The sequence below is a fragment of the Tenrec ecaudatus genome, chromosome 4 (assembly GCF_050624435.1).
Source record: "Tenrec ecaudatus isolate mTenEca1 chromosome 4, mTenEca1.hap1, whole genome shotgun sequence".
NCBI lineage: Eukaryota > Metazoa > Chordata > Mammalia > Afrosoricida > Tenrecidae > Tenrec > Tenrec ecaudatus.
Window position 1 is genome coordinate 198,582,379 of NC_134533.1, and position 27,543 is coordinate 198,609,921.

The 27,543-nt window shown below is 53.5% G+C and overlaps 1 protein-coding gene and 1 non-coding gene across 2 annotated transcripts in view; both read right to left on the bottom strand.

The window, feature by feature from the left end:
* Positions 1–641: 641 nt before the first annotated feature.
* LOC142447325 (U1 spliceosomal RNA) lies at positions 642–805 on the bottom strand. Its single transcript, XR_012784066.1, has one exon. It is a non-coding gene; the product is annotated as a U1 spliceosomal RNA (small nuclear RNA).
* A 1,192-nt stretch (positions 806–1,997) lies between these two features.
* CDCP1 (CUB domain containing protein 1) overlaps positions 1,998–27,543 on the bottom strand; it is a 58,600-nt gene continuing 33,054 nt past the window's right edge. The window contains exons 3-9 of the mRNA XM_075547220.1: positions 25,916–26,278; positions 23,935–24,303; positions 15,032–15,256; positions 13,358–13,738; positions 11,488–11,853; positions 8,879–8,966; positions 1,998–5,967 (exon numbers count right to left, since the gene is read on the bottom strand). Of these exons, the coding sequence (XP_075403335.1) occupies positions 5,541–5,967; positions 8,879–8,966; positions 11,488–11,853; positions 13,358–13,738; positions 15,032–15,256; positions 23,935–24,303; positions 25,916–26,278 (2,219 nt within the window). The 3' untranslated portion in view covers positions 1,998–5,540. The remainder of the gene's footprint in view (positions 5,968–8,878; positions 8,967–11,487; positions 11,854–13,357; positions 13,739–15,031; positions 15,257–23,934; positions 24,304–25,915; positions 26,279–27,543) is intronic.

Sequence of the window (27,543 nt, forward strand, 5' to 3'; positions counted from 1 at the left end):
CGAAGATCCCCAGAGCAACCACTATTTTGATTGGACTTTTTGGGAAGGCATCTTGGCAGCAAGATGAGGCTTTGCACTCCCATGGAAGAGCTACAGTCTTGTAAACCCACAGGGGCAGTTCTACTCTGTCCTTAGAGTTGCTGAGTCAGAATGGATGCTTGACAGTGAGTCTTGTTTGTTTTTCTTTTTTTTTTAATTAAATACTTTTATGGGGGCTCTTACATCTCTTATCACAATCCATACATACATCCAGTGTGTCAAGCACATTTGCACAAATGCTGCCATCATCATTTTCAAATTCTTGAGCCTTCTCTCAAACCTTCCCACTTGAGCCCCTGATATCAGCTCGCCATTTATTCCCCCACTCACCCTCACAAACCCTTGATAAGTTATAGATTATTATTTTCATATCTTACATCATCCTCTGTCACCCCTCACCCACTTTTCCATTGTTCCTCCCCCTGGGAGGGGGTTATAGGTTAAGTTTGTTTGTTTTTAATAAGACAGGCCAAGTGTGTTACTGAAAAAATTTGTCTACAGCTACTCACTGATGACAGAGACGCGTTTAAACAGGCTTTATTTGGAATAAACGCACACATGTATGAACTGAAACTTCAGGAGCAATCTATTTTTTTCTTTTCCAGAGGAGAGCACAAATACAGTCCCCCACTACCACAAATGATGCAGTCGAGTTTCCCACACTTGGGGAAACCGTAGGGGCCAGCACATCTGAAATGCAATGGATGAGCCTCGCCCTGGGAAAACTGCCTTTGTGATCATGGTATCTCCCCTGCCAGGTAAGTATAGTAGTGATATTTTTTACTTCCCCCTATATGTTAATGAAAGGATCCTTGGAGGCTTAGTTGGTTACCCATTTGGACTTGCTAATAACAAGGTCAGTGGTTCAAATCCACCAGTCTCTCCACAGGAGAAAGATGAGGCTTTCTACTCTCATAAATAATTACAGTCTCGGAAACCCTACGGAGCAGTTCTACTCCGTCCTATAGGATCGCAAAGAGTTGGAATTGACTCAATGGCAGTGAGTTTGCTTTTTGGTTTGGTTATATATTAACAGAATGACTAGGCTCCGTCTCAAGTCCTGGTGGTATAGTGGTTATGCGTTGGGCTGTGATCCACATGGTTGGCGTTTTGAAACCACCAGCAGCTCCGAGAAAGCCTGAGCTTTCTACTCTTGTGAGCAGTTACAGGCTCAGAAACCCACAGCACTGACTCGATGGCAGTGACAATGAGTCTCTTTGCTAAAGGGCCTAGTCAAATCATTGAACCTCAGAGCCTGCTGCTTCTTCTGTCAGGAGGCATTGTAACTGTCCTGGCCCCAATCAGTACCAGCAGCAGAATTTGCAGGCCCAGTGCAAACTACATTAAGGACATTTATGAAGAATTTCAAATGGCAACAACACAGCCTTTAACCAAGGGTGGGCCCTTCTAGGGAAAGAGCCTTCGGTAGCTGTCACTTGCCTATGAAGCCAGACTTGTGAGGGGGGAGCTCAGGGTGGTCAGAGTGGTGGGAACAGTGGGGACATTGCTTCTTCTGCACAACAGAGCAGAACACGCACTGGCTTCTGGGTTGACCTGTGGGCGACCTGCTTCCACACCTTCCCCCTGGACACACTCTGGAAACGAAAATGAGGGGTAGCCAGGCTCTTCTATTCCCTGACTGAAAACAAACAAACAAACAAGTCTGTTTCCCCAGGGCAGAGGATCAGATGGAAAGAGAGAGTGTCCAGGCTCCTAAGCCACAGGCACGGAGAAGACAGCATCCGCTAAGCCCGTGATGGGCTGGTCGCATGAACTGTGGGGAACCAACCGGGAGACAAGCAGCCAAATCATGTGAACAAGCTGAGACCAATGTTTTCTCGTACATTTATTTATTTAAAAAAATTAAGAAATGAATAAAATATCAACTAAAAACTCTATTGACAACAAATAAAATTACACCCCGTAAGCACTGCAGATCCACACCCACCCGCCCTCACCCCTTTGCCAAGGTTCCGTCCAGTGGGCTTTCGAGATCCCCTGGCCTCTGGTTGAGATCTTCCCTGTCTGTGCAAAGGTCGCTGTCCTGCCGGCGCTAGGCTTCCTTACAGTGGCAGCAGATGGGAGTGGGCACTGCCTGGGCCCCAGCAGACACTGTGCTCCCTCACTGGTTCCCAGTGGCCCAGATGTAGTTTGCCTACATGGTGCTTAGATGGCAGAGGGGACCATCGGCAGCTTGGTGGTGGAATTCTCACCCCCCGTGGGTGAGACCTGGGTTAGATTCCTGGCCGATGCCCCTCACGCACAGTCTCCACCCATCTGCCAAGGGAGGCCTGTGTACCCCTCTGAGGGTCGGACAGAGCTTCCCGATTCACAGGAGAGGCCTGGTGATGCACTTCGGAAAACTCGAAGGACCACAACTGCCTGGTCTGCAGTGGATTCTGGGGAGGCCGCCAGACTAGGAAGTGTTTGTGCCTGGAGAAGGGGGTGGGGGAGGGGCTGGGTGGCAGCAAACAAGGCTTGGAGGAAGAGGCAGGGCTGAACCCCACTGGGCCCCCTCACTGAGGCACAGGGAATGCGTCCACACGGAGGAAGCTTGGGCAGAGACAGCAACTTGGCCTGGTGTTTGGAACCCAGTTAACATGACCACATGGGATTCTTTCTTGCAAAGGATAGGATGTGTCCGATGGCAGCTGGCCCCAAGAAGCCCTGGGGCACTTCTGGGCTGAATGCAAGCTGCCAGAGACCTTGACCAGAGAATAGAGGCCTGGGACCCTAAGGAGTGATTCAAACCCAACATGTCAGCAGAGGGCGGGCAACCACAGCCCCGCCCCGGCCCTTCCTGGCAGGGGCTCGGCAGCACCTCGGTCAAGAGGCCCAGGGTAGCTGGGCAGGACGCCAGCCTTGCAGGAAGGCCAACATAGCCCTGGCAGCACCAGGGGCATTGTAAACCCCCATGCCCTCGAGAGTTTATTGCAAACCAACCAGACAAACTGGGGAGACTTCGAGAGGTCTGGGAGTGCCCGCAGCTCAGCAGTGCATCAGAACCCCTTTCCACGGAGACAGAGTCGCCCTCCAACAATTGAGGCAGCGGGTCTCCAAGGTGGGGACTCCAAGGTCTTCCCTGGTGGGGCACAGTGAGGCATGCTTGTTTCTTAAAGGCCGTTTCACCAAAGAAACAGTGAACTTCAGACTGGACCTTCGGACTGCATCTCCTCTCCTCTGCAGCAAGGGATCCCGACCAGGTGCCTGCTCCTTGTCCACCCAAGATCCCCTCACCCCTGAGACCCCAGACCTACTCTGTAGCCATGCTGGCTGGAAATGCGAGAGGGGCCTAGCTTAGAAAGAACCGAGGGTGTGGCGACCTGCTTAAAGCAACCTTACAAATAGATGGCCGGACCTCAAAAATCGTAGGCTGCAGCTGGAGATGCCATGGTCAACTAGCAGGGAAGAGCAGGGGATGCATGACAAACGTCCGCAGGGGCCGGGCTGGTCATCGGCATGAGGGAGGATATGCAGGCTGAGTGGGAATCGATCCTTGAAGCACATCAGCCTCCTGGCCTACCTTCTGATTTAATAAGGAATATGGGTCCCGCACTTTCCATGGCCTTTCAACCAAAATACCACCCTGCAAGGCACTCCAGCTCAGGGTGGGAGGTGACAGGGAGCGGAGGGTACTGGAGTGACCTGGGGAATCCTGGCTCCATCTAAAAGGTGGAGCTGCAGCTCAGCATCTGGCAACTGCTGCCAGGAGAGAGGGGGCCCCCTGGATGGCCAGATTCTCTGATGTGGGTTTTTATGTAAAAAAACGTAAACTTTCAAATGTCAGCAATTACTTCTTTAAACGACGGCATGCCCAATTCAATGTACTAGAGGGCTGGGCCAATGCGCCATCTCTCCTCGGAGCACGGATCTGTTTGTGTTAAGGAGCTGGTGAAGTCTCTGGGATCCCCATGGGATTCTGCCAGGAGAAGGCACACATTTCTGTAGGAAAAGGGGACAGGCGAATGCTTAGGAAAGGGATGGCGAGGTTCTGTGTCATGTACTTTGGACATGGCATCAGGAGGAACTGGTCCCCAGGGAGGGACATCATGCTGGTCAAGGGAGGGCTCAGCGGAGTTGAGGAAGACCCATGGGGGACTCTGACCACGAGCTCACAAGCACAGGGAGGACACGAGGACGGTGCAGGGCAGGGAAGTGGCTTGGCGTGTTGTCCAGCGGGTTGCCATGAGTCAGACGCGACTCCACAGCAGCTACGGAAGCAGGAAGGTGGAACGTTGGCCCCTCCCGAGGTGTCTGTGTCCTAATCCCTGGAAGCAGCAGGGGGGTCACCTTCTAATGGCAAACAGGACTTCACAGATGGGATTCAGCCCATGGTCTTGAGATGGGTAGGGCTGAGAAGTGAGAGGGAGGCAGGAGAGTCTGGCTCACCGGGATGCAGCTCAGGAAAAACTAGACCAGAAGGTGGAAGGGGCCACAGTCCAAGGGATGCCGTCAGCTTTGAGAAGCTAGAAAACACTGTGTTGCTTCCGAAGGGACGCCGCCCGGCGTGCACCTCCATTTCAGCCCCGTGGAACCAATCCCAGACTTCTGACCTGCACACCTATACGCCCAAGTAGCTTAAGCCATGAGGTTGGTGGTAATTTGCTAAAGCAGCCGTCGGCCACAGCTGCAGGTAGCCACTCTCCGGCATATTTCTAAACATTTTCAGAAGATGAAGATATTCTCTAAATTCCGGCCGAAAGGGCTACAGCTGGGGAGCTGCCTATGATAACTCAAGGGAATGTCTCTTGCTTCTAGGAAGACAGAACGCTGGGATTTGGTCAGGGAGATAACCAACCAGCATAGGTAGAGACCAGGATGCCTTTGATCAAAGCGGAGCCGTGGGGCGTGCCGCCTAGACCCGCCCACCCTCTACTGGCTGCTCAGACCGCAAGTCATCCCACTCCCAAGGAGAAGCCCATCTTTTATCAAGTGGTCAGCAGAACTCCAAAAAGTCCCAGCTGTCCAAACCGGTCAGCATGCGTTGTCACTGAGCCAGGTGACAAAAGCGGCATGGCTTCACATTTGACCTCTTAAATACATAGGACCACGGAATAAATAATAATAATAAAAAGCACATTGTCCATTTCATACAGGGGATCCCAGCGAGCGTAGGGACCAGGGGTGGGCTGCCAGGATTTGGGATGGTCGTATTGAAGGGGACAAGCTGCTGTGCATCATTCCAAATCTGGGGGCCTTGCAGCCCTGGGCTGGGGGACTCATGCCGCTGCTCTCCTCTCCTTACGGGCTGCGTTACCACTCGAGTTGACCAGGACACGAACAGGGACAACTGTGTCCGGAACAGAGTTCGTCATTCTCAACGTCTCATCATCAGCCTGGATGCATTCCCTTGGAAATCGGAAGTTGGCGGTGCCCAGAACAACCTCCAGTTTTCCCTTCTCTGGGGTTCTTCTTCCTTGAGCTTTCTGGCGAGGATCACTGTAGAGTGTCCCAATGTCCCGCTCTATGCATCTCAGCGAAGGGCTTGAGGCTGGTCCAAGTTATTCCCCCGGGTCTGCTGGCCCCTGGATGTCTAGCAAGGGGATGTCTGTGTTCCCACAGCCCATCTCTCCATTGTTGGGATAGGAGAAGGTGTACGGCTCACTCACAGACTCAGGAGAAGGGTAAGTGGGGGGCTTCTCCTCGGCCAACTTTGCAGTCGGGGCCCTGGAGCATGTGGGGGGTGGGGAAGGAGGAGACCCCATGGGGCCCTGGAAGGGCCGGTAAGTGTCCACCTCGGGCTGGTGGAAGGACCCGTTGGGTTCCTGTAGCAGATGGCCGTACACCATGGTGTCGTCGATGACGGCATACACGTGGGAGTCATTGTCCTTTCGTCCCTTCTGGAACTTTTTCTGCGGTTTTGGCATCTGGGTATTGATATTGCCATTGTAGATACCTACCACCGGGCCCTTGTTCACATCCTTTTTCCTAGTGGGTGAAAAGGAATGAGAGAGACAGTCAGGAAGGAAAGCGTCTAAGAGGCACAGCCTGTCCATAACCCAGGGGCTCATACATGCTGGTGATCACCGAGATGGCACCGGACGGGGCCACCATGATGAGGAGCTGACTCCAGTCCACTCCACAAACAACCACTTAGGCTTCCCAACTTATCCCTTCCACCAGTGTAGCCTTGGAGACCACTGTCCTCAGAAACCTGTCCTCGTGGAGACGATTCTGACTCGTGGCCACTCCATCGGGCAGCACAGAACAGCACGGCAGGGTGCCCAAGGCTGTCAGTTTTACAAAAGCAGAACGCCACGTCTTCCTTCCTTGAAGGGCCTGGTGGGTTTGAACCGCCGACCTTGTGGTGCTCTTGGGCATTCAGAAGGGCCCAGTGTTTGACCTCCAGTTTTTAAGGTGAAAACAAAAACAAAGCCAACGGAGATCCCAGTTGGAAGAGAATGGCTTAGCGCGATGATCTGTGCTCGAATGAAGAGACCCTAGTGGCGCAGAGCTTAAGTGCCCCGCTGCTAACCAAAGTCGGTAGATGGAGGCCACCAGCCGCTCTGTGGGGAAAAAAGACAGGGCCGTCTGCTTCCGTATAGATTACAGCTTTGGAACCCCTATGGAGGTGTGTGTGTGTGTGTGGGGGGGGTTCCTACTCTGTCCTATAGGGTTACAATGGGTCATAATCGACTCATCAGCAATGGGTTGGGCTAGTTTTACGCTCACATTAGATGGTGGAGTCAGCTACGCGGTGACCAATGGTGGAGCAGCGTGAGGACACTTTGCCCCCTTTCGTTGTGTCTAAACCCATCAGGCTCGCTGCGACCACATCAGCCTTCTGAGGCTCTCAGGGCGCTTCCCTGAGCAGAGGGCTTGGCTTCTTCGTTGACATCGTTGACATCGGTAAGCGCTCCGGCCGCCTGGATTATCAACGCTTATGTAGAAGACTCGGGAGGGTAGGTGTGGCTTAGTTTTCAGTTCGTTTGGGGGGAGGGCATGAACAGAGGGACATGGAGCCCCTCAGCAGTCCCTTCCAGCAACAGGAAGAGCTAATGACAAACTTCAGGCTGTGGTGCCCGGGTTCCTCATTAAGACCATTCACGTTAGTCGTTCATGTTCTTTGGTCATTCGACACGGGCGGCCATCAGCACCCACTGCATGGAAAAACACCTCTGGGGGAAATTCAAGCGGGGAACATTATCTCCATTAGCATAATGGGCTATCTCATATACAGGCTGTCGGTTCACTAACTGTGAACAGGATCCCTGTAGTAGGTGTTCTTCTTCTTCCTCCTCTTCTTTTTTTTTTAATTTCTTCTTCTTTTTTGAGATAAAAATTAGTCTAGTACATTGAGGTTTTAACACTGCAGCCCTGGCCAGGGTGATGGGCTTCACAGCTCCTTCCTGACACCTGGAAATGGACACCCCCTCCTGGATGCTCCCACCAAGCTTGGCATGTCCCTTCCCGCTCCGCTGCCCTGAGGCCAACTGGGCGCCTGCCTCACTTTCCACTCCATCCCTATAGACGGGAGCTCCACACTAGAAGAGCCCGGGTCTTGCTCCTGGTTGGCTCTCCAGCACCAAGCACAGTACTCCGTGCCTGGGAGACCTTCTGGTTCTTGGAAGAGATTTTGCAAACGTGTGGAATATTCCATTGCCTTTCTCTCTGTTTTTGCCACAAATGCTTCACAGCCCTCTCCTATGTTTCAGGAACAAGTGTGATGGTGTTGCTCCGCTTCATTCTCACCCCAAGACTCCTCCCATCTCCCACTCCAGTTCCCCAAGGGCCTTGTGCAAACCTATGACCTTGCCCGCTCACTCAGGCCAGGACTGAGCCAGTTCAGAGATGAATTTCCACTACCCCCCACTCCCCCCAACACACACACACACACCCATGCGGAGGGAGGCCAGACCCTGTGTGGGTGCTCACGCTTTCCCATCTGGGGGCAACCCTGATGAGAAAATCCCGAGGGAAACTATCAAATGAGCTTTAAGAGAAATCCTTTCTGCTTGGCGTGTGACCCAGGCGCAGCCCCAGTTCATGGACTCAGTTCCAAATCCTGCTCCCTGCGTCTGCTGTGCGCCGGGCCTGTCTCATCAGCGGAAGCCTGCAGGCAGCCCAGTGGCAGAAATAGACGAGGCTGTTGTCTGTTCAGGGTTCTAGGTAACGGAACCAGTAGTGTTTTCTCCCTCCACCCCCACACCTTTTGTTTTTTGGGAACGCTGAGTCATGCTAAGGAAAACCAATCCACTACCCCACCCCACTCCCACCATGACTTTCATGGGACAGTGTCTCAAAAGGTCAACATGTTCGGGCCACAAAACAAAAGCCGTGTCCTGAGGAGCTGGGAGGTAAGGTGGGGCCAGTGACCTGGGCCTCCTGCCCTCTCAGCCTGGGGGGCTGGTTTTTTGGGTGCTTGTCTGCAAAGGAATAAACAAGCCAGGTGACAGATGGTTTGCTTAAGGAAGTGGAGGAGAACATGGTGAGGGTGACCTGGCTTTGTTTCCCCTCAGGGTGTCCCGGGGAGTGGCTTGGGGTGGGGGCAGCGAGTGTGGCCTGTGTGAGCACGTTCCTGCCCGGATGACTCCGTTCCACCATCACCGTCCAATGAGCACGCCGTCAGTGATTCACAGGGAACGTGTGCTGAGGCACAGCCAAAAATAAGGCAAAAAAACCCCAAAACCCGCCATAACATGTTTTCCCCTTAAATCAGGGTTTCCCTCCCGCCCCACTCCTCAAAGCACAACTCTTCTCTGGCAACATGAGTCAATGCGGGCCACTGAGGGATGAGGGAAAAGCAAGGAGACCGCGTGGAAAAGGAATGCTACATCTGCTCGGCTTAGAGTGGGGGAGACACGAAATCCCGAAGGAAGTTTTGAGGAATTCCACCTACTTCTTTCTCACGCAGCAAATGATGAATCCGATGGCAGACAGCAGTAGGGCCCCGCCTCCCACGGCCGCGATGAGGACCACAGTCAGATCTGTGAGCAGAGACACGAGGGAGAGAGGGATTTAGGGGATAAGGCAAAGGGGAACTTGCAGTCCACTGTCCCCCAAGACGGCAGCCGTCAGTTCCACTTCTCCCGGCTCTCGTAGACTGCCTCTCCCAGAAGAGCCGTCTATGTCCTCCCTCTCCAGGCTGGACTGCCCACTAGGATGTGGTGATTCGGGCCTAGCCTCTCATCCTTCCCAAAACACCTGACTCTGCCGAGACCGCCAGGTTGTGAGGAAGCCCATGCTAGCCAGGTAGAGGCTCCCTAGGTGGGGAAAGAACGAGGGGCCCTGCTGAGACGTGAGCACCCAGACCCTGGGCGTGGCCTCAGCTGAACCATCCTAGCCAGTCTCCCTCTGTTTCAGATACCTGGCTGGGGACCCAGATAACCTGGAGCAGATACAAGTCACCCTGCTGGGTCTTGTCTGAATTCTTCCCCCAGGGAATGTGAATCAACGGAGTTTTAATTGTCTGAAAGCCACTGTGTCTCAGAGTAGTTTATTACGCAGCAAGAGATAGCTGAAACAAACTGGGGGGACATCATGGGTGGGGGTGAGAACCAACCAGACCTACTCCAAAGACTACTCCTGGCATGAACCAGCTGTTTCTTAGGGGCTTCGGCCTGTTGTGGAGAAGAGAGGAGCAGAGAAAAGCAGGAGGGAGTGAACAGTAAGACGTGAGGCGTTAGGAGGAGGGTTTGCATGTGTTGTCCTGCTCCTGCATGGGTTAGAACGGGTAAGGGGATGAGAGAGAGAGAGAGAGAGAGAGAGAGAGAGAGAGAGAGAGAGAGAGAGAGAGCACTACGCCAAACAGAGATTTAGAATCTCTTGCTTGTCTCCAAGACAACAAAACGTGAGACCGAGTGAACACAGAAATAAGACAAGAAGACAGAAACTATGTGTAAGAGAAGAAAGCCTAGGAACTAGTTGAGAGTGAGGGAGAGCTTTACCCCTTGTGGCTTTGGGTGCCCCACAGCTACAGGCACCTGTGTTAAGGTGGCGCTCCAAGCTGCCAGAGAGGGGAGGTCCTGCGGAGAGAATCCCCACAGTCCCTGGTTCCAACACTCTGATGCCCCTTGGCCATCATGCAGTAAAGATGGCCACCCCAGGGACTGTAGCAGCACATGTGCAAATCGCGTGTGGGAGGGAGAGGAAGGGACTTAGGGGGTTAATCAAAGAAGCCCTTGCAGCAGATTGTCTCCAAATATGGCCTTTCCCCTTGCTTCAAAGTCTTCCCTGGCTCCTGAACCGTCAAGGCTATAGGCCAACTCCTCATTCTCTGCGGAGGGCATTTCACAGATCAGTATTCTAGTGGGACTATGGGGGGTAGGGTGGGAATCAATCCCAGCAACAAGTATCCATGCCATCCTTGCTTTCCAGTCCCCAACATTTCCATCGCCAAGCCAGAAGCCCCCCAGCACTTTCATGAGGCAGTTAGGAGCACGTACCCACTAGAGAGGAGGAAGCAAGATCATAGAGCTATAAAGACACAGCTGCTGAGCACCATGGTGGACTGACTACAAACATGTCCTCATTCTCCCTGCTCCCTGAGTCAAGTCTTTTCCCTGCTCCTCCCATTAAGAGGTGGACTCTATTGCCAGCCCCTGTCATGAGGCTTGGCCACATGACTTCCTTCGGCCAGAAGAATGTGGTAGAAGTGGTGACGGATCACTCCAAGTAAACATGAAGAACTCTTGGATGTCTCCTTTCTCTCCTGGCCCTCCCTGGTTTGCTACGAGAACACACCTGAGAATAAGAGGCCATACAGAAGAGAGTCAAGTCAGGCCAGTTGTCTCTGTTGACCTTGACTGGACCCAGGACTCCTGAGAGTGTCCAGTCAAGATCAGAGAAGTCACCTGGCCTGACAGCTAGGTGCTGACAGCTACAGCTGCTGACGGGTGTGTAGGTGGGCCCTGGTAAGCCCAGTGCAGGGCAGAACTGCCCAGCCAACGTGCAGACAATCATGGATAGCTTTTGAGCTATCATTGCTCACTCTGGCACTATTAAACTCAAAGACCAGGGGTTTGAATCCACCCAGCTGCTGCCCAGGAGAAGGAACGACCAGTGTCCTGCTTCCGTACATTTCTCAAAACTCAAACCAAACTCACTGTCACTGAGTCGATGCTGACTCCCAGAGAACCCCTGTGGGCTTACAAGACTGTAACCGTTGACAGGAGTAGAAAGCCCAGTCTTTCTCCGAAGGAGCTGCTGGGGGTTTTGAACTGCCGGCCCTTTGGATCGCAGTCCAACGCAGCCAGGAAAATCCTACAGGGGTAGTTCTACTCTGTCATGGTGCGGGGGGGGGGGGGGCCTCTGAGTTGAAAACCAACCCCACGTACTTAACAACACGTTCTGAGATGGTCAGTTATGCAGCATTAGGGATGCGAAGATAGCGGACAGATTCAGGGGCAGTTGAAAATCTGAGTCTTCTGACTCCCATTCCAACCTCACTCCTTCATGTGCCCAATTTGCCGTCAGCCCCCATCCCTGCAAGGCCGGGAATGCCGTTACCTGTCTTCCTTGGCGTGAGCGTCACCCAGAACTGCAGTTCAAACTGCTTGCCGCTCACAGGGCTGCAGTTGGAGATGTTGACCCAGAAGCTGTGGTGGCGGAAGCTCGGCTTTGGGAGCACCTCGTCCTCCAGGTTGAAGATCTCCTCGGCGTGGGCCCGCTGCTCCTGGATGATCATGAATGCGCGTCCCGTCTGGCAGACCACGCCGGTCCGCTCCTTCAGGAAGGTCAGGCAGGCCACCTGGTTCTTTGGCACGCTGATGTTCCAGGACACTGAGGTGAGGGGCGGCAGACCCCAGTTCCAGGTAGGGGTCCTCAAGTACACCTTGCTTTTTGTGTCCGGGGTCACGGTGAAGATCCCGTCCTCTGCAGCAAAGGGGAGGAAATCCAGAGATTCTGTCACGTGCACAGCAACAGGAAGGGAGCCAGCGGTCATGGCGGAGACAACGTTTAACTCTCTAGACCAGTGCTGACCGCTAAGTCATTCTGTGGTGACGGAAAGGCACTCTGGCAGCCTGGCCCCATGTATTCATGGACTGCTTGAAATGTGTCCACTGTGACTGAAGAGATATCTCTATCGGTTGGACTTGACTTGCATGTGTATAATTTTACATTTCAATGGTCACGTGTGGCGAATGGCTACCATGTTGGTCAGGGCCAAATGACAGGCTCAGTCAGGTGGTCAGATCTTTTGGAAAGAGCCAAACCAACAGGCAAATGCTCAATGGGTCAGTTGGCCAAACCAATGGCCACCTCAGACCTTCCTCTCAGAAACATGGTAAGCAGTCATCGGAGGTCCCCGCTGCGTGGTAGAGTGATGGATTCCTATATTGATTTCTGTGTCATGGATTCAAGCTAACTCATGGTTCTGGGGGGAGTTCTGGAGTCACCCCACTGAAGAGGCTGCTGACACTTCAAGGAACCCATGCGATACCTTGCGGGGACCTAGCAAGCCCATGGTCCGCATGGAAGAGAATAGGCTTGAGTGTCAGAGGCTCCTCAGCGGAGTTTTCAGGTAACCTCAGAGATGTCAGGCAGCCTGGACCGACCTTCGTCTTACAGCCAAAGATGGTCCTCCCTCCCACGCATGCCTCCAGGGACAAGCATGGGGGAGGTCTTGGCTGACTTTAAAAATGGTTGCTAGCCCCACGGACCTTTTCGTAAATGGTAATGAGGACCGTGGTTGTTAAAACAGACCATATTTATGCCACGGCCGTGAGCTAGGTAGACAACCTTTACTGCTTTAAAATACTGCAGGCCCGTCAGGTTGGAGAACAGGACCTTCAGTATCCATGAGGCCAATGCCCCTCTCCTCCCTGCTGTAAGTCTGTCTCCGGGCTCTCCGCTGCGCACTTTGAATTGTAAAGAATCATAAAAATGTCTGCCTGAGCGTATTTTTTTATGTTACATACTCGGCACTCTGGAATGTTCAGTTCGTGCTCATGTCTATTCTGCCTGCTTCCAAAAAAAGACCTGACCCTGATTATTTGTTCTGCTGCCTACCACCCATCACTCCCACTGTCAGAAGCATCTTCCCCGTGGCTAATGCCTGGAATTTTCCATGGAAGGCTCAGGGGGAAGCAGCCAAGGTGAAGACGTCATACAGCTTCTGACAGAGAACCCCCAGTTCAATAAGAACCCAGTTGTTTCCCAAGGTTTATTATGAGAACTCCCTTCCACCCCACCATTCCACCTCAAAACAACCACGTCCGACTCCTTAGGTAAGAAAATTCTCCCAGGAGTTCCCTCCACCGGGCTTTGCCGTCCCTTCTTGTCCTCAAGGCGAGCATGGAGCTACAAAGACTTGACCATCCACAGGAGGAAGCCCAAGGGGGCAGGAAGGTGGAGGGAGAGTGAGAAGCCCCCTTACCTCTGAAATAAGGTATGAAGAACACGGTCAGGCCCTGCCTGGAGACCTCCTGGCGGAAGCTGGGCTTGAAGGTGCGAAAGGTCACAGAGGTGTTCTGCTTCACCTGGATCTGCTCAATGGAGCCCCCAGGGCAGAAGGCTCCGAAGTAGAGGTCCTGGTCGGGGACAGCGCTGGCCACCAGGTAGCTGAAGCTGGTGTTGCAGAACTTCTCGTTGGTGGACTGCTGCAGCTTCTGGGCAGGCACCAGCGCCATGCTGAGCTTGTCCTTGGGGACCAGCAGCTTCCAGGAGAAGCTGTGCAGGTCCACGGGCAGCTGGAGGATGTGCTCAGGCACCTGGAGAGGGTAGGACTTCCTGTAGCAGTACCGATGGTCGGTGCAGCCTGGAAGAAAGAAAATCCTGGTACCCCTGGGAAGAGGAGAAGCCATCCTCCCGAGCTGGCCCAGGCTGGACATCTGGCTGCTTCCCTTTGGTCTCGTCTCTCCTCCACCGCCCAGCTCCTTCCTGCCCCCTTTCTGGCTTTCCCTGCAGCACGCTCCCAGGGAAACCAGAGCACATGTTACAGCATGGACTCTGGCTCACAGTGACCGGCTGTGCAGATCCGTGCTCCGAAAGGCTTGCCTGCCTTTCCTCTCCTCCCTCTCTCCTCTCTGCCTTCTTCCTTTCTATTGTGGTAGCATCGGAACGTACAACAAGATATTTACCGATCCAACAAGGTCTCACATGTACAATTCTATGACACCGATAATGTGCGACCCAGTGTCCCACCACTATCCACCGCCATGACGCCATCAGGTTTCCAGTGGGTCCCTGAAGGAGAGCGCCACATCTTTCTTCTGGGGCACCCTGGCTGGTGAGTACTCGGTCCCATTAACCACTCGGATCTCCCCCCCAGGGCGTCCTCCCCTAATTTCAGTGTTTACGAAACGGGCAGACAGATCCGCTTCAGGAGGCAGCTCTGTCTAGTGGTGGGAGCAGTGAAGGGGACTGGGGGGAGGGGGCGCTTAACCCACAGTTCTGCTCTGCTACGTGGGAACTCTAAGAGCCCTTGTGTCAGAGAGCAGGCTGGGGGGGAGGGGGTCAGTCTAGCAGGGTGATGAATGCTGGTTTTTGCAGCCCTTGATTCATTTATTCACCCACTGACAGACACTGCAAGACTTCGTACCAAAGCTGCCCCGAGGAAGGAGTGCACCCCTCCTGGCTGGGGGAGGTCTGAAAAATGAGGAGGGCCCCCCATGGATGATGATACGATTGTGTTCAAACCAAGAGGGTAGCCTTTCACGGGGTACTGGGGACACATCCTGCACAGCGAGGGGTGTCTAGGAGACATGTGGCTCAAGCCTCCCACGCCTGACCTCAAGCCTGTCAGTGCCATGTGAGAGAAGACGGACGGTGAGTGTGGAAGGCTGGACCTAGGCATGGGAAAGCATGGTATGGGGACCTCTGTCCGTCGAGGGCTGCCTGAGTCTAGAACATGTGTGTGTGTGTGTGTGTGTGTGTGTATGTGTGTGTGTGTGTGTGTGTGTCTTCACCTCTGCCTCTCAGGCTCCCTGCACAGTGGGTGGACATTTCTGATGACCCTCCTGACACTGGACCTAGTGAACCACACCTGTGGGGTGGGGTGGGGTAGGGAGGAGACTGTCTCCAGAGGGGAAGGGTACTCCGGGGGACCTACTTATGGTTTTCTCCGCCGTCATCCACAGGCGGGTCAGGTTGTCACAGAGGAAGGAGATCTTGTGCTTGGAGCCGGAAGTCAGGGTCAGGTTGGTGCTGCAGGTCCGCGGGGACACCAGGCACACGAAGCAGCCGGGGACAAACCGGCGGCCCTTCTTGTCCGACCGCAGGGCGATGGTGAGCGACATGGCCTGCTCGTTGCTCAGGTCAACCAGGTAAGTCGTCGCTGAAACAAACAGCGCAGGCGGTGAAGTTGTCCAAGAACAGGAATGGGAGCTGGGATACCAGGAGGGCAGGGGAAAGTCGGGAGAGGAGGGGAGGAAGGGCACTGATTGCAATAATCAACACACAACCACCCCCACCCCCAGGGGGATGAACAACAGAAACCGTGGGGGAAGGGAGACAGCGGTCAGTGTAAGATAGAAAAAACTCATCATCTGTGATTTATCAAGCAGTCACGAGGGTGGGGGCGGGGAGGGAGGGAAAAAAGAGGAACTGATACCAAGAGCTCAGTAGAAAGCAAGTGTCTAGAAAAGAATGATGGCAACATATGGACAAATGTTGGATACAATTGATGTCTGAGTTGTTATCAGTGTTGTGGGCGCACCCAAGAAAAGGATCTTTTAATTTAAAAACAAAACAAATGCCAGACTTCCTTCCCTCCGTTGGGAGGCTAGAAGCCTGGCATCAAGGTGGCGTCAGGACCATGCTGTCTCTGCCAAAGTCCAGTGGTACCAGCAGTTCCTGGGCTTGTGACAGCAGAATGCCCATCTCTGCCTCCATCCTCCCATGGCCTGTGTCTCTCTCTGCTTGTCATCGTGTCTCCTCTCTTCTCTTTCTACGGCCGTCCGTTAGATTGGATGGGGGTCTGTCTCATTCTAAGCTGAACTCACGTCGCCTGGTAACATCTTCAAAGACTACTTCCAAGCAGAACCATGTTCGCAGGTCCCAGGTAGAGCTACAAATAGCTTCTTTTTGGGAGACAGTGCAAACCCCTCAGAGCGCTTGCGCCTGCGTGTGGTCACCTACTGCAGAGTCTGTCTGTGTGTGTCCACGCAGTTTGTAGAGAAACTTGCGTACTCGAGCTTTTGCTTTATGGGTTTATACACCTTTTGTTATTTAACCATAGAGTGTTCCTATTCTGTAATCCTTTAAGAATAATATTCATTCTCCTCAATGGGTACCTACTACTCAACCAAGTCAGGTTTACCATCCTTTTTATAAACCCTGCCCAACGACAAAGGGTAATTACCAGCAGTGGGGCACCGTGCGAAGGAAGAAGAATAGATTCGCCACCCAGGGGAGAGCCATCGATATTACAGTTGCGTCTCTAATAAACCTTCTATTTCCAATCAGCCAGTAAAAGATGAACTGCTTAATAAGCAGGGCTTGGAGAACTGAGCTCTCCATTAATAACAGAAGAAAATTAGATCGCTCCCTCCCAGCAGTTCCCCCAATAGAAACAAAGAGCAGACCCTTAGAAATTTCAGAGCAGACACAATGATAAAAGCCAAAAAGAGGTGTGTGGGTGGGTGAGTGGGGCGATGCAAATATCTGAGACTAGGCACCTCGAGTAAAAAGAAAGGGCAAGGCACACACTGAGAGAAAAGAGCTGCAGATAGGAAGCAGGCCCCGAATTCAGATCCCAGCTACCGTACTTTGCCATAAATAGCAGTCTTCCCCGCTCCCCACCTCCCACCCCCACACATAAGGGACTGGAAGGACTAAAGGATGTAAGAAAGTTCCGGTTTCTCACTCCCAGACACACTCTCCAGGGGAGCTCATGCCGTTTCCAAGGAAGTGAATTCTGGGCTCAGCAGCCTGAAGAGGGGCTTGGATCCTATGTGTATAATGAAGGTGTCAGCCATTCAGCCATGGTCAGTGGGACGCGGATCGCCTGTGGGGCTTTCCCAAGCGATTGTAGAACGAACCTCTGAACCTGTGCATCTGCTCCAGAACTGTTTGCAGCTGGCTTTGCAGCCGCCGAGTTCTTTGTCACCTGTCTACACCGGTGCACTGGTGCACTGGCTAAAAGTCAGGCAGAGGAGCTGCCTGGGGCGGCTGCAGTGTGAGAATGGGCCGGGCCTTCAGTAGGACTGACTATCCTGGCCCCACAGAGTCCAGCTCACCCAAGCAGGGATACACACACCCTCTGTCCATGAGGCCCTCAAGCACGCCCCCCAGTGTCATCTGAGCTATAGATTCGGCTGGCACGAGAGGTCTACCTGGTCCAGGGGGGCACAGGCCAGCTCGCCTCCTGGGCTGGGGCCAGCCCTCTGGTGACGTTTCTTCCTCCCCTGGAAAGAGCAGTATACAGCCCAGAGAAGGTTTCCTGCGGGGAGAGGCTGCCTGAGCAACCTGAGGGCAGGCTGATGAGGGTCTGCTGTCTGGACCAAAGCGCTGTCTCAACAGTCTCCATGAGTAAACAGAAAAGAAAAAGGAATCAAAGCCATCAACGGGCAAAAGAATTTGGGGACGGCATGCTGATAAAAATAACTCACAGGGACTTGTGTGGGCAAAAGCATTTAGGATGTGCGTCATTTATATGGTGATACAAAAGAGCCCTGGAGCCATAGGGGTTATGTATTGGGCCGCTAACCGCAAGGTCAGTAGTTTGAAACCACCAGTCACTCCCTCCTCAGGATAGAGATAAAGCTATCTACTTCTGCAACTAGTTACGGTCTGATCCTAAAACTCCACACTCCCTGCCATCGAGGCAAGGCTGACTCAGAACGATTCTCCCATGGATTTCCGAGACTGTCACTGTTTAGGGGAGTAGAAAGCCCAGTCTTTCTTCTGAGGAGCTGCTGGTGGTTTCGAACTGCCGACCGTGTGGATCGCAGCCCAACACATAACCACTCCGCCACCAGGGCTCCTGACCCTGTCCCATAGGGTCACTCTGAGTTGGCATCAACTCGATGGCAGTGAGTTCGGGTTGTGGTTTTGAGTGTAAAGGCCCCTCACAAAGGAACAAGGGCAAAGGCAAGACTCAAGGTCGAAGCTACGAGCAAAAGCACGACGATCCTGAAGTTCCCACAAGAATCCAACGTCTCAGAGAGCCGAAATCGGGGAAGGTCTCACAGGTAATCAGAGAAAATAAACTTAAGCAAAGTCTGACTGCCCCCACATCAGACAGGGCTGGGTGGGCAGGAATGACCGTGTCTGGGAGCACCCAGCGCTCGGGACAGTGGCACTCTCCCACTGCGGTGGGAGCGTGGGACCTTCTGTGGTGGTACATTGGGAATGACGAGGGAACTGAAAGCCTGGCATCCCACCGCCCACGCCTGTGATGCGGTAGAGCCCATCTGCATTCCTCGCATTGCGTGGCGCATGGGAAACAGAAGGCGAGAGCAAGCCCTGTCCGGGAGTAGAATCCCACCGTCCATCCACGTGCACGCAGGGCAGGACTGGCCCCAAGGCGTTTCTGACAGCGGATGCCGCTGAAGTAGACCACCAGGCTCCTCTGGGCAGACTCAAACCGCTGACCCTGGGGTTAGCAGCGAGTGTGCCACCCATTCGCACCACCCACGGACTCCGACGGGGGTGGGGGGGGGGACCAGAAACCACCTGGGACTGGAACTGTGGCCTAAACTCGTGGGTGGATTATGACGGGGTCCCTGAGAAAATGGGGGCAGTCTAAAGTGACCGAGAAGCCGCGCACGTTTGCAGAACAACATGTGGCGTCTGATACCAAGGAGACAGTAAAATCCCTTCATGGAACAAAATACCTATTTCTCATGCAACAAATGGCACACCTGAGCCAAGAAAGGACCTGGAAGGCAGGCATCGGATGCCCAATGTGGTGACCCCAGGAGAAGTGCCTGGGAGCAGGGAGGGAGTGTCAAAGGGGTGTTTGACTTGTCTGTAATATTTGAATGTTTGTAGCAGCATATATTTGGGTATTTCTTGTGCAGCTGGGGAAAAAAAAGAAAGATTACCAGCTGGTTGGTCATTGGAGGTGTTTTCCATGATTTTGCCATGAAAACGGGGCTCCAGCAAGCACCCTTTTATTTTCCTATCACATTTATTGCCTCGGGATAAAGTCGCAGAACCACGATGGCTGGGTGGGAGAGGAGCATTTTTTCAACTCCTTAGGACAGATGGCCGGGTAGATTTGTGAGAGTTGTTGCGCTTACAGTCCTTTCTAGAGGATTACACTCCGCCCACAATCCCCTTTCACGGAATTGCTTTTTAATAACGCCATCCTGCTTTACACAGGGCATCAATCTGGGAAGGCGCCCAGCCCACCCAAGGCAGCACTGTCTTTGCAGCTCAAGGTCGGAGACCATGCCCCTTACTGTCCGGGCCTCCCGAGAGGAAGTTCAATTTCACTAGGGAAAGTTCCATTTCCCTAAAGTGTTTGCTAGGCCTCCTCCATCCCGGTTAACCTGTGCTTAATAGGATTTCTCCTTGTGACCTGGCTGCCAAGTAGCTCCGTTTGAAATCAGAAACATCTTCGGAGAAGTCACTGAGATCTTATGGTCGGCGGGTCTGCTAACTCTTTTCTTTGGTTCTCATGATCCGGTGCCATGTCAGTTTCATCATCATGTCTAACGGTTTGGTTTTTAAGAGGACTTCCGGGGATCCTCTTTAAGCCTTAAGGCAACCAGTCAGGAGCATTATGTTCTTTTTCAGAACTCATGTCCGGGGTTCATTCTTTGTTGAGCAAGCCGGGGGGGGGGGGAACTTTGTGGTGGGGACAGTTCTGGTTAAGCTGCATGCCTGACACCGACTCACTAGACGTGACAACCAAGTTTATCTTCTGGACATCATCAAATGTCCCCAGGGGGACAGGACTGCTTTGGGTATAAAGAACCAAATAGTGTTTTGTTTTTCACAAAGTGTATTATGCAAACATAACTCAACTCCCTTCCCATTTCCTACCTCTATTTCTCACTCCTCCAAAGGGCTATTTTCAATTATTTTAGGTTTTTCGGTTGTTGGGTTTTTTTTTTTCAAGTTGCCTGCACATCTTAAACAACTTCTATGACTGCTTCTCTGCCACCTGTCTGTCTATTGGTTGCACGGCGGGGCTGGCATGTGGCTCTGTGACTGGAAGCTCCTTCACTGGGGTTTCAAAGGACCTCTTCAGAGCACTGAAAGTAAGGATGCCACTTGGAGCAGTGAGGGGCGCCTGGCCCAAGCCCTGGTATTTTCAATGGCCTCATTTGCATGTAACCGTCGGACACTGAATGAGGAAGACTGAAGGGGCACCGATGCATTTGAATTGTGATGCTGGCGAAGAATTGGAAGGTACCACACACTGCCAAAAGGACAAACACATCTGCCTTGGAACAAGTCCGGCCGGAGTGCTCCCTAGAGGCCAGGACAGCGAGACTGTCTCACTTTCTTTGGACATGTGTTCAGAACAGAGGAGTCCCTGGAGAAGGACAGCATGCTCAGTGAAGTGGAGGTGCAGCCCAAAGAGCAAGGCCCTCAAGAAGACAGATGGACACACTGGCCACAACAAGGGGCTCAAGCATGGGGACCATTGTGAGGCTGGCGCAGGGCCGGTCAGGGTTTCCTTCTGTTGTGCACAGGGTCGCTCTGGGGTGGAACAGACTAGATGGCACCTAACAACAACAAGGAGCCCTGGTGGTGTAGGGGATCACGTGTTGGGCTGCGAAGGGTAAGGTCAGATGTTTGAATCCACCCCCACCGGCTGCTCCCCAGGAGAAAATGAGAGTTTCTACTCCCATAAAGAATCAGAGTCTCAGAAACTAACAGGGCAGTTCCACCCTGTCCTTTAGGGTTGCAGTGGGACGGCACTGACCCCATGTCAGAGAGTGCTCTAGACAGACTTCTTTCTTTCCACTGGAAGCGGGCTACACAGGAGTAAGACAGAGGCACACACGAGGCACTAACACTGTGAGGGCCAACTCGCAGAATGAGTTACTGGACTGAACAAATCACAACTCAAGCCAAACCTCAACGAGCAGTTAAAGGTCCTGGGTGGCTTGCGGGAGTGATGGAAACTGAGCAAGAAACAATGTGTTTTCCTAACCAGGATTTACCCAATGTCTCAGTCAGGACAGCTCAGAGACCCACAGGGTCTGAAGACACGAGAGGACCCGGTATCCTCAGAGCCATTCAAAGTACCTTCCGGAAGCAGTACCTACACAGAGCAAGCAGACTGGCAGGTGCTCTCCATGGATGAAGAAGATGAGGTAGACAGACAGAATCACTACCAGCCCAGCCACTTGAGTCTTTCAGAAAGTCTGTTTTAAAAAGCAAAGCAGGCTTGCAAGGGACCCATGAGGTCAGTCGCTTGCCTGCTCCCTTGGGACATGACCCTCCCAGAGGGCCAAAATTAGTTATTTAATTTCCTCCAGGACACAATGCGGTAATTAAGCCAGGTCTACCAAAATCAAACCCACTGCCATCGAGTCGGTGCGGACTCCTGCCGCCCAAGCCTACTCCCTCTGCCAGGAGAAGCGCACACCGCATACGACAGCCCCTGCTCCCTCAACAGCACAAAACGGCAGCTAACCGGTGTTCCGTTACCTCCAACTACATCCACTCTGCTGCATGTAGCATGTTCACCACTCTGAGGACGGGAGACGGAATGAACTCACCGAGACTGAGCTAATCGCCAAATCCCTCCACCTCCTGCAGCTGACACCACTGCCTGTGCACAGCCTTTCAGCGCTGTCGCCACACAGGCTTAAAGCCAAGGACCACCAAGCCACGGCCACCGATGATGACAGTGGGATTGTGAAAACGTCTCAGTGGGCAGCTAGGTTGCCTTTTGAAGAGGTTGCTGTCCGTATTGGTATGAGGAAGGAGAGGGGATCTCGGGTCAGGATAGGGGCCGAGCTGAGCTGTCCTGAGAAGCCCACTCCCGGTGGGCACTGAGGAGCATTCCCCAGGTGGCCTCTTGGGTGGGTCATGCCCTGTCACTCTCAGCTGGTTATCAGCCTCCTGGGCACAAACACTCTGCCATCCCACACGCCCACTTACTATTTCTGCCTGGCTCTCTCTGCCTCCGTCCTGGAAGCAAATCATGATAAAACCGAGCATGAGAATGCGCCTGCTTGGCAGAAGACTTCCTCAGCCCACAGGGGCCAAGTCCAAGGCCATTTGTCACCGCTTCCTCGGCGCAGACTCCAGCGCTCACAGGTGAGCCAGGAACGGTCATGCTCAGCTCACCCTCCACCCTTTGGCTCAACATCTACACCATTTGTATCAGGGCCGGAATGAGGTGAGGCAAGAAGACAGGGTGCAAAGCGTAAGGAGGCACTCAGCCCCAGGTCCCCCAAGAAGGAGCAACCCCTCCAGAGGGAGGCACCTGAGACCTTCTGGAACTCTGCACCCTAGTGATCTCATCTCCCCCTGGTGCTGGGCCTACCCCTCCTTCTCTAATAGGTCCTTGGCATCATAGTCAGTGTGGTTCCGTGGGTCCAGACCGCAGACCCTGAGTCTTCAGCTCAGGTTGCTCCTGACAGGCTGTGTGAGGTTGGACTCATTCCACAACCTCTGGTCTCACCAGTGAAGGAAGCTCATTCCCACCCCACTGCCAGGTGGCGAAAGGACCCTGGGCGATGACAGCATGTCAGCTGCGAGAGTGAATTGTCTTCAGGTGTACTCTGGGAAAAGAATGCCCAGGCTTCTGTGGAATGGGGTGCATTTAGGGGACAGGTTGAGTCGCAGTTTCCTTCTCCAAGTAAAACAGGCCCATCACCATATTCCACGGTTTAAGCCAGGCTGTGCGGAAACACCGCCAGCTCTTTCCAGGGAGCCGAGACTCTGAAAGTCTGACCTTCAACTAAGATCAGGGGGATGTCTCCTCTCCCATTCCCTGGGGAAGGGTGGACACAGCACGTGATGTGCCCCTCCAGACCATAGTCTAACTGGCTAAAGATATCCTTGCTTCCTTGTTTGTCAACAACCCCTTTGTGTGAGAACTTGTCACAGAATGCAGGATACGTGACAAGAGCTGTTCATAAGCCTGCCTTGAATAAAGTTCAAGACCCTGAAGTGTCTATGATTCAGAAACCCCCTGTGCCCCAACTGTTATCTCTCTCTCTCTCTCTCTCTTAAACTGGGGGCTCTTACAGCTCTTACAATGCATAGATCCATTGTGTCAAGCATATTTGTACATATGTTGCCATCATCCTTTGAAAACATTTTCTTTCTACTTGAGCCCTAGGTATCGGCTCCTCATTTTTTTCCTCCCTCCCCCACCCTCCCACCCTCATGAACCCTTGATAAATGATTATGATTTTCATATCTTATGTCATCTACTGCCTCCCTTATCTTTATCTCTTATCTCTTAACCTAGAATTTTCTTAATGGGGACCACGCCCCTCTTGACCCCTGTTCGTCGTGAGCTGGTCTTGGTACTCTCACACTCAGCGTCGGGGTGGGCGTGTATAGTGTGTGCCCACAGCACCGGGCTGGTTCAGCAATGGGGACTCTTAGCTATCGCGACGAAGGCAGCAGCGGGTGATACCCTGATTCTCACTGTGGGGTCAGGATGATATGAGATCCAGGATGTACCCTCCCAAAATCTTGATGAAAAACAACTGAACACCCTGACTTTGGCCTGGGTCACCACATTGAGCACGGGGGCACCATGCTTTGGGGTGCGGGAGTGAACACCACCGTCGCCACCACCACCACCACTGGCACTGCACCCTGACGACTGGGTGACTGGTGACTCTCCATCATGCTGGATGGACCTGCCTGCAGGTGCCGCCCACAGGCCTGCCACGTTGCCACGCAACCTACTCCCTGAGGCTCTTAGAGGTTCAGAGTCCAAGTCTTCCGGAAGCCCAAGGGTGAAACAGGAAGGGAAGTTCACCCCACACAGGCTTCCCAGCAAGACACGACGGCGCCGGAGAAGGAGGAAGAGGAGGAAGAGGAGGAGGAGGAGGAGGAGGAGGAATGAGGAACCTCACTTACCACTTTCGTTTTGTGGGTGCTGGACTAAGACTTGGAACTGTAGCCGGAGGATACCCGGGTTTTGGGCGTCTTGGTCACAGCCCTGCAGGGAGAGGTTGAAGTTCCCAGCCATGTTCCCAGGCTGGGGGTCCTCCAGCCTAAACACCTCTGGGTTGGTGGTAGAGCCCGGGATGTAGTATTCCACTCGTTCCTCCTTCCTCACGCAGTTGGAGACGTTGACGGTGAGGAAGGAGACGCTGGCCCGCAGGTGCGCGGGGACCACAAACTGCCAGGTCATGAGCTCGTCCTCGGGGAAGCCTTCCGGGTAGTTGGCAGACATGAGGGTGGCTGAGCCCTCGCCCATGAACACAGACTCCACGATGCACAGTCCTGGTGGGAGCCAACCGGGAAGAAGAGAGGGTAGTCAGACCCTGGCCTCGGTGCCCATGGGTGCGGGTGGGCTTCCCAGACCCTCAGCGATTCCCAGGCCCTTCCACAGAAGAGTGGAGTCCTCCTGGAAGGAGTTTAAGTTCAATAGGACATGGTCTGTCCAGAGGTTGGTAATGAGAACACAGCTGCTGGAAGAAAGCCACTCTTCAAGAACAGACTCACCAAAAGAAAAGGAAGACCCTATTCTGTCAACCCCAAAACCACACAAACACAACCGACCACTGCCATTGAGGGGATGCCAGTTCATTGCGATCCTGTAGGACGGGGTAGAACCGCCCCTGCAAATTTCTCTCTCTCTCTCTTTTTTAAAATTTCTCTCTTTACGGGAGTCAAGTGACCCGTCTTTCTCCCTTGGAGTGGCTGGTGGTTTTGAACTACTGACCTTATGGTTAGCAGGCCAGGCCGACACATAACCATTAGGCCACGAGGGCTCCTGCACTGTAGCAACTGTTGAATCCCAACACTGATTCCAAACGACCCCCGTGAGGTAAGTGATTGAGGAGTTGGGGCAAGATGTGCAGGAACACACCGTGATAGAGGATCTCTAACACCCCGCGTCCCCCCACACCCCCACAGTTGACAGGCCACCTGGAAAAGCATGGTTGCTAGAAGTCAGATAGAGGGGCAGGGAAATGAGAGTCCTGAAAAGGGGTCAGCCAGACTGCAGGGCAAGAGAACGCTGACGGACTGTGACAGATGTAACTAATGTCACTGAACGGTCTGTCACACGGGAACCTGACGTGCCGTGCCAACGTTCGCCGAGGGCACAGGAAATGTTCTCTAGAAGAGGAGGAAGCACACGGTTGTGTTTGGCTTCAAGTATGCGATCGAGTTGGTTTGGGACTCCCGGTGACTATGTGTGACAGAGTGGAACGGACCCAGAGTTCCCAGCCTCTCCTCCTGTCATCAGGAGCAGAGCGCCAGGTGCTTTCTCCTGAAGAGCTTCTGCGTGGGCTTGAACTGCCAACTTTTGGGTGAGCAGCTGAGCAGGGCCCCTTTCCAGAGGCACAGGGAATCGTAGGAAGTAGCAAAATAACCAGGATGTGCCGAGTTCTCAGAACTCATTAGCTTGGTTTTGCATAGAGTTCGTTTAATTGTATGGTTATATAACTCTATTTTTAATAAAGGCTCTGGTTAACACCACCTTCCCAAATCCCCAAGCACCTAACAGCCAGCTCTCATTGTTAGCCAGAGGGGATTCAGAGGGTGCTGATGGATTCCGCATGCCGCCGACACAGAGAAAATGCGTAGGAGACGGGGAACAGGAAGCAGAAACTAAGAAACTGAGCAAGCAAGGTGAGTCTGTAAAGACTTCTCCATTCTGTTCTTTGCAAACAAACCTCCCCTGCACACAGGACAGAGGAAAGCGGCTGTCCCGTTCGTTTAACAGAGAAAAGGGGTTCACACGAGGAACGAGTAAGCCACCCCTCGTAGTGAAGGGACCAGAGTAGATGCTTCCTTTAAGGTACCGAAGTATTCTGGACCCGTCACCATTTCTAACCTAGAACAACCTGACCTGCTCAGGCAGCCGGGAGGGAAAGGGCAAACTTACGTTTTATGGAAGTCAGGTTGGCGATGCTCAAGCCAGAGGCCTTTCTCTTGTCGAACCACGGTAGGTGCAAGGCCATTTTCACTCCCTCCTGCACCTTGATCCGGGACACGGTACCGTTGTTGCAGAAGGTTCCGATCCGGACCTCGGTGGCATCGATGCGGCCGCTGATGGAGTACGTGACCCCGTCAGGGCAGCTCTCGCCCGGCCCGATCTGCCGCAGGTGGGAGGTGGAGAAGCGCAGCTCGAGGCCGATGTTCTTAGGGGCCTTGACGTCCCAGATGAAAGTTCTGTTGAGGGTAGGCAATGAGGATGTTGAGGGCTGGAGCGGAACCTCCCCAAAAGGACACGGGCCCGACATGCAGTCTGAAACACAGTCACAAAAGCAATTGTGATCACAAACGCTGCAGGGCCAGCCGCCCCCAGACCCCTGCTGGTACCCCAACCCCACAAGGAGCCCTGGTCATATGGTGGGCTATGCACTCAGCAGCCAACAACAAAGCCAGTGGTTCGAACCCACTGGTAGCTCCATGAGGGAAAGACGAGGCTGTCTGCTCCCCTGAAGATTTCCAAGTCTCAGAAACCCAAAGGTGCAGCTCTGCTCTGTCCTACAGGGTCGCTCTGAGTTGGGATCAACTCGATGGCAGTGCGGTGCTTGACCCTGAACCCCAGCTGCTGTGAGTGCTGGTGGCCAACAGTGGGCAGATACATCCTTCTTGATGAAGCGCCTCATTCAGGGAAGCTTTCCTGGCCCAGAAATCCTGTAAGTTGGACCCTGACCAAACCAAAGCAAACTCATTGCCATTGGGTCGATTCTGATTCAGTGACTCTGTGGGACAGGGTAGAACTGCCCCTGTGGGTTTCCAAGACTGGAACTGTGTAGGGGAGTAGAAAGCCTACTCTTTCTGCCGAAGAGTAGATAGATGGTTTCAAACTGCTGACTTTGCGGCTGGCAGCCCAGTGCATGGCCGCTTCTCTGTCTGAGCCCCTCCATCATCCCAAGGCATCCCGTATTGTCCAGAGCTCCCTGATACAGGGGTGGCGGGATCCCCAGATGAAGCCGTTCATACTTCAGAAGGCTGTCCAGTGAGGCTGAGGGAGACTGCAGCTGAGGATTCCATCTTTGCTTTTGCTTTGGGGTGCATCCTGTTTCCCTTGCTTCTTCTGGGGTTTCCTTGGAGGGCTCTCTCTAGGTAAATGGCGTACATGAGAATCCTTGGGTCTGGCTCGGAGGGACCCTGACCTCAGACCTCTCCTAACTACTGTGTGTTCCAGATGAAATCGCTAGAGCCCAGCTGGCAGGCCTCTCTGAGCAGGCCCTTCTGGAAGCCAGGTGGGGGGGCCGCATTTATGCCACTGTCCCCGAGGAAGCCGGGAACGTGTTGATGGACTGTGGGCCCTGTAACCGTGTGGTGAAGCTTTCTTGCAGCGCTGATGGGTGTCACGGTGGGTGGCGCATTGGGGAGTTGGCCACACGGTTCACGCCCTCCTGTGGCTCCCGGGGAGGAAGAGGAGGCTGTCTGCGCCTGCGATGCTATACAGTCTCAGAAACCCGCGGGCTCTTCTAGTCTGCCGGTGGGAATCAACGCGATGACGGTGAGTCGAGACTGGGATGCTTAACAGTCCTGCCA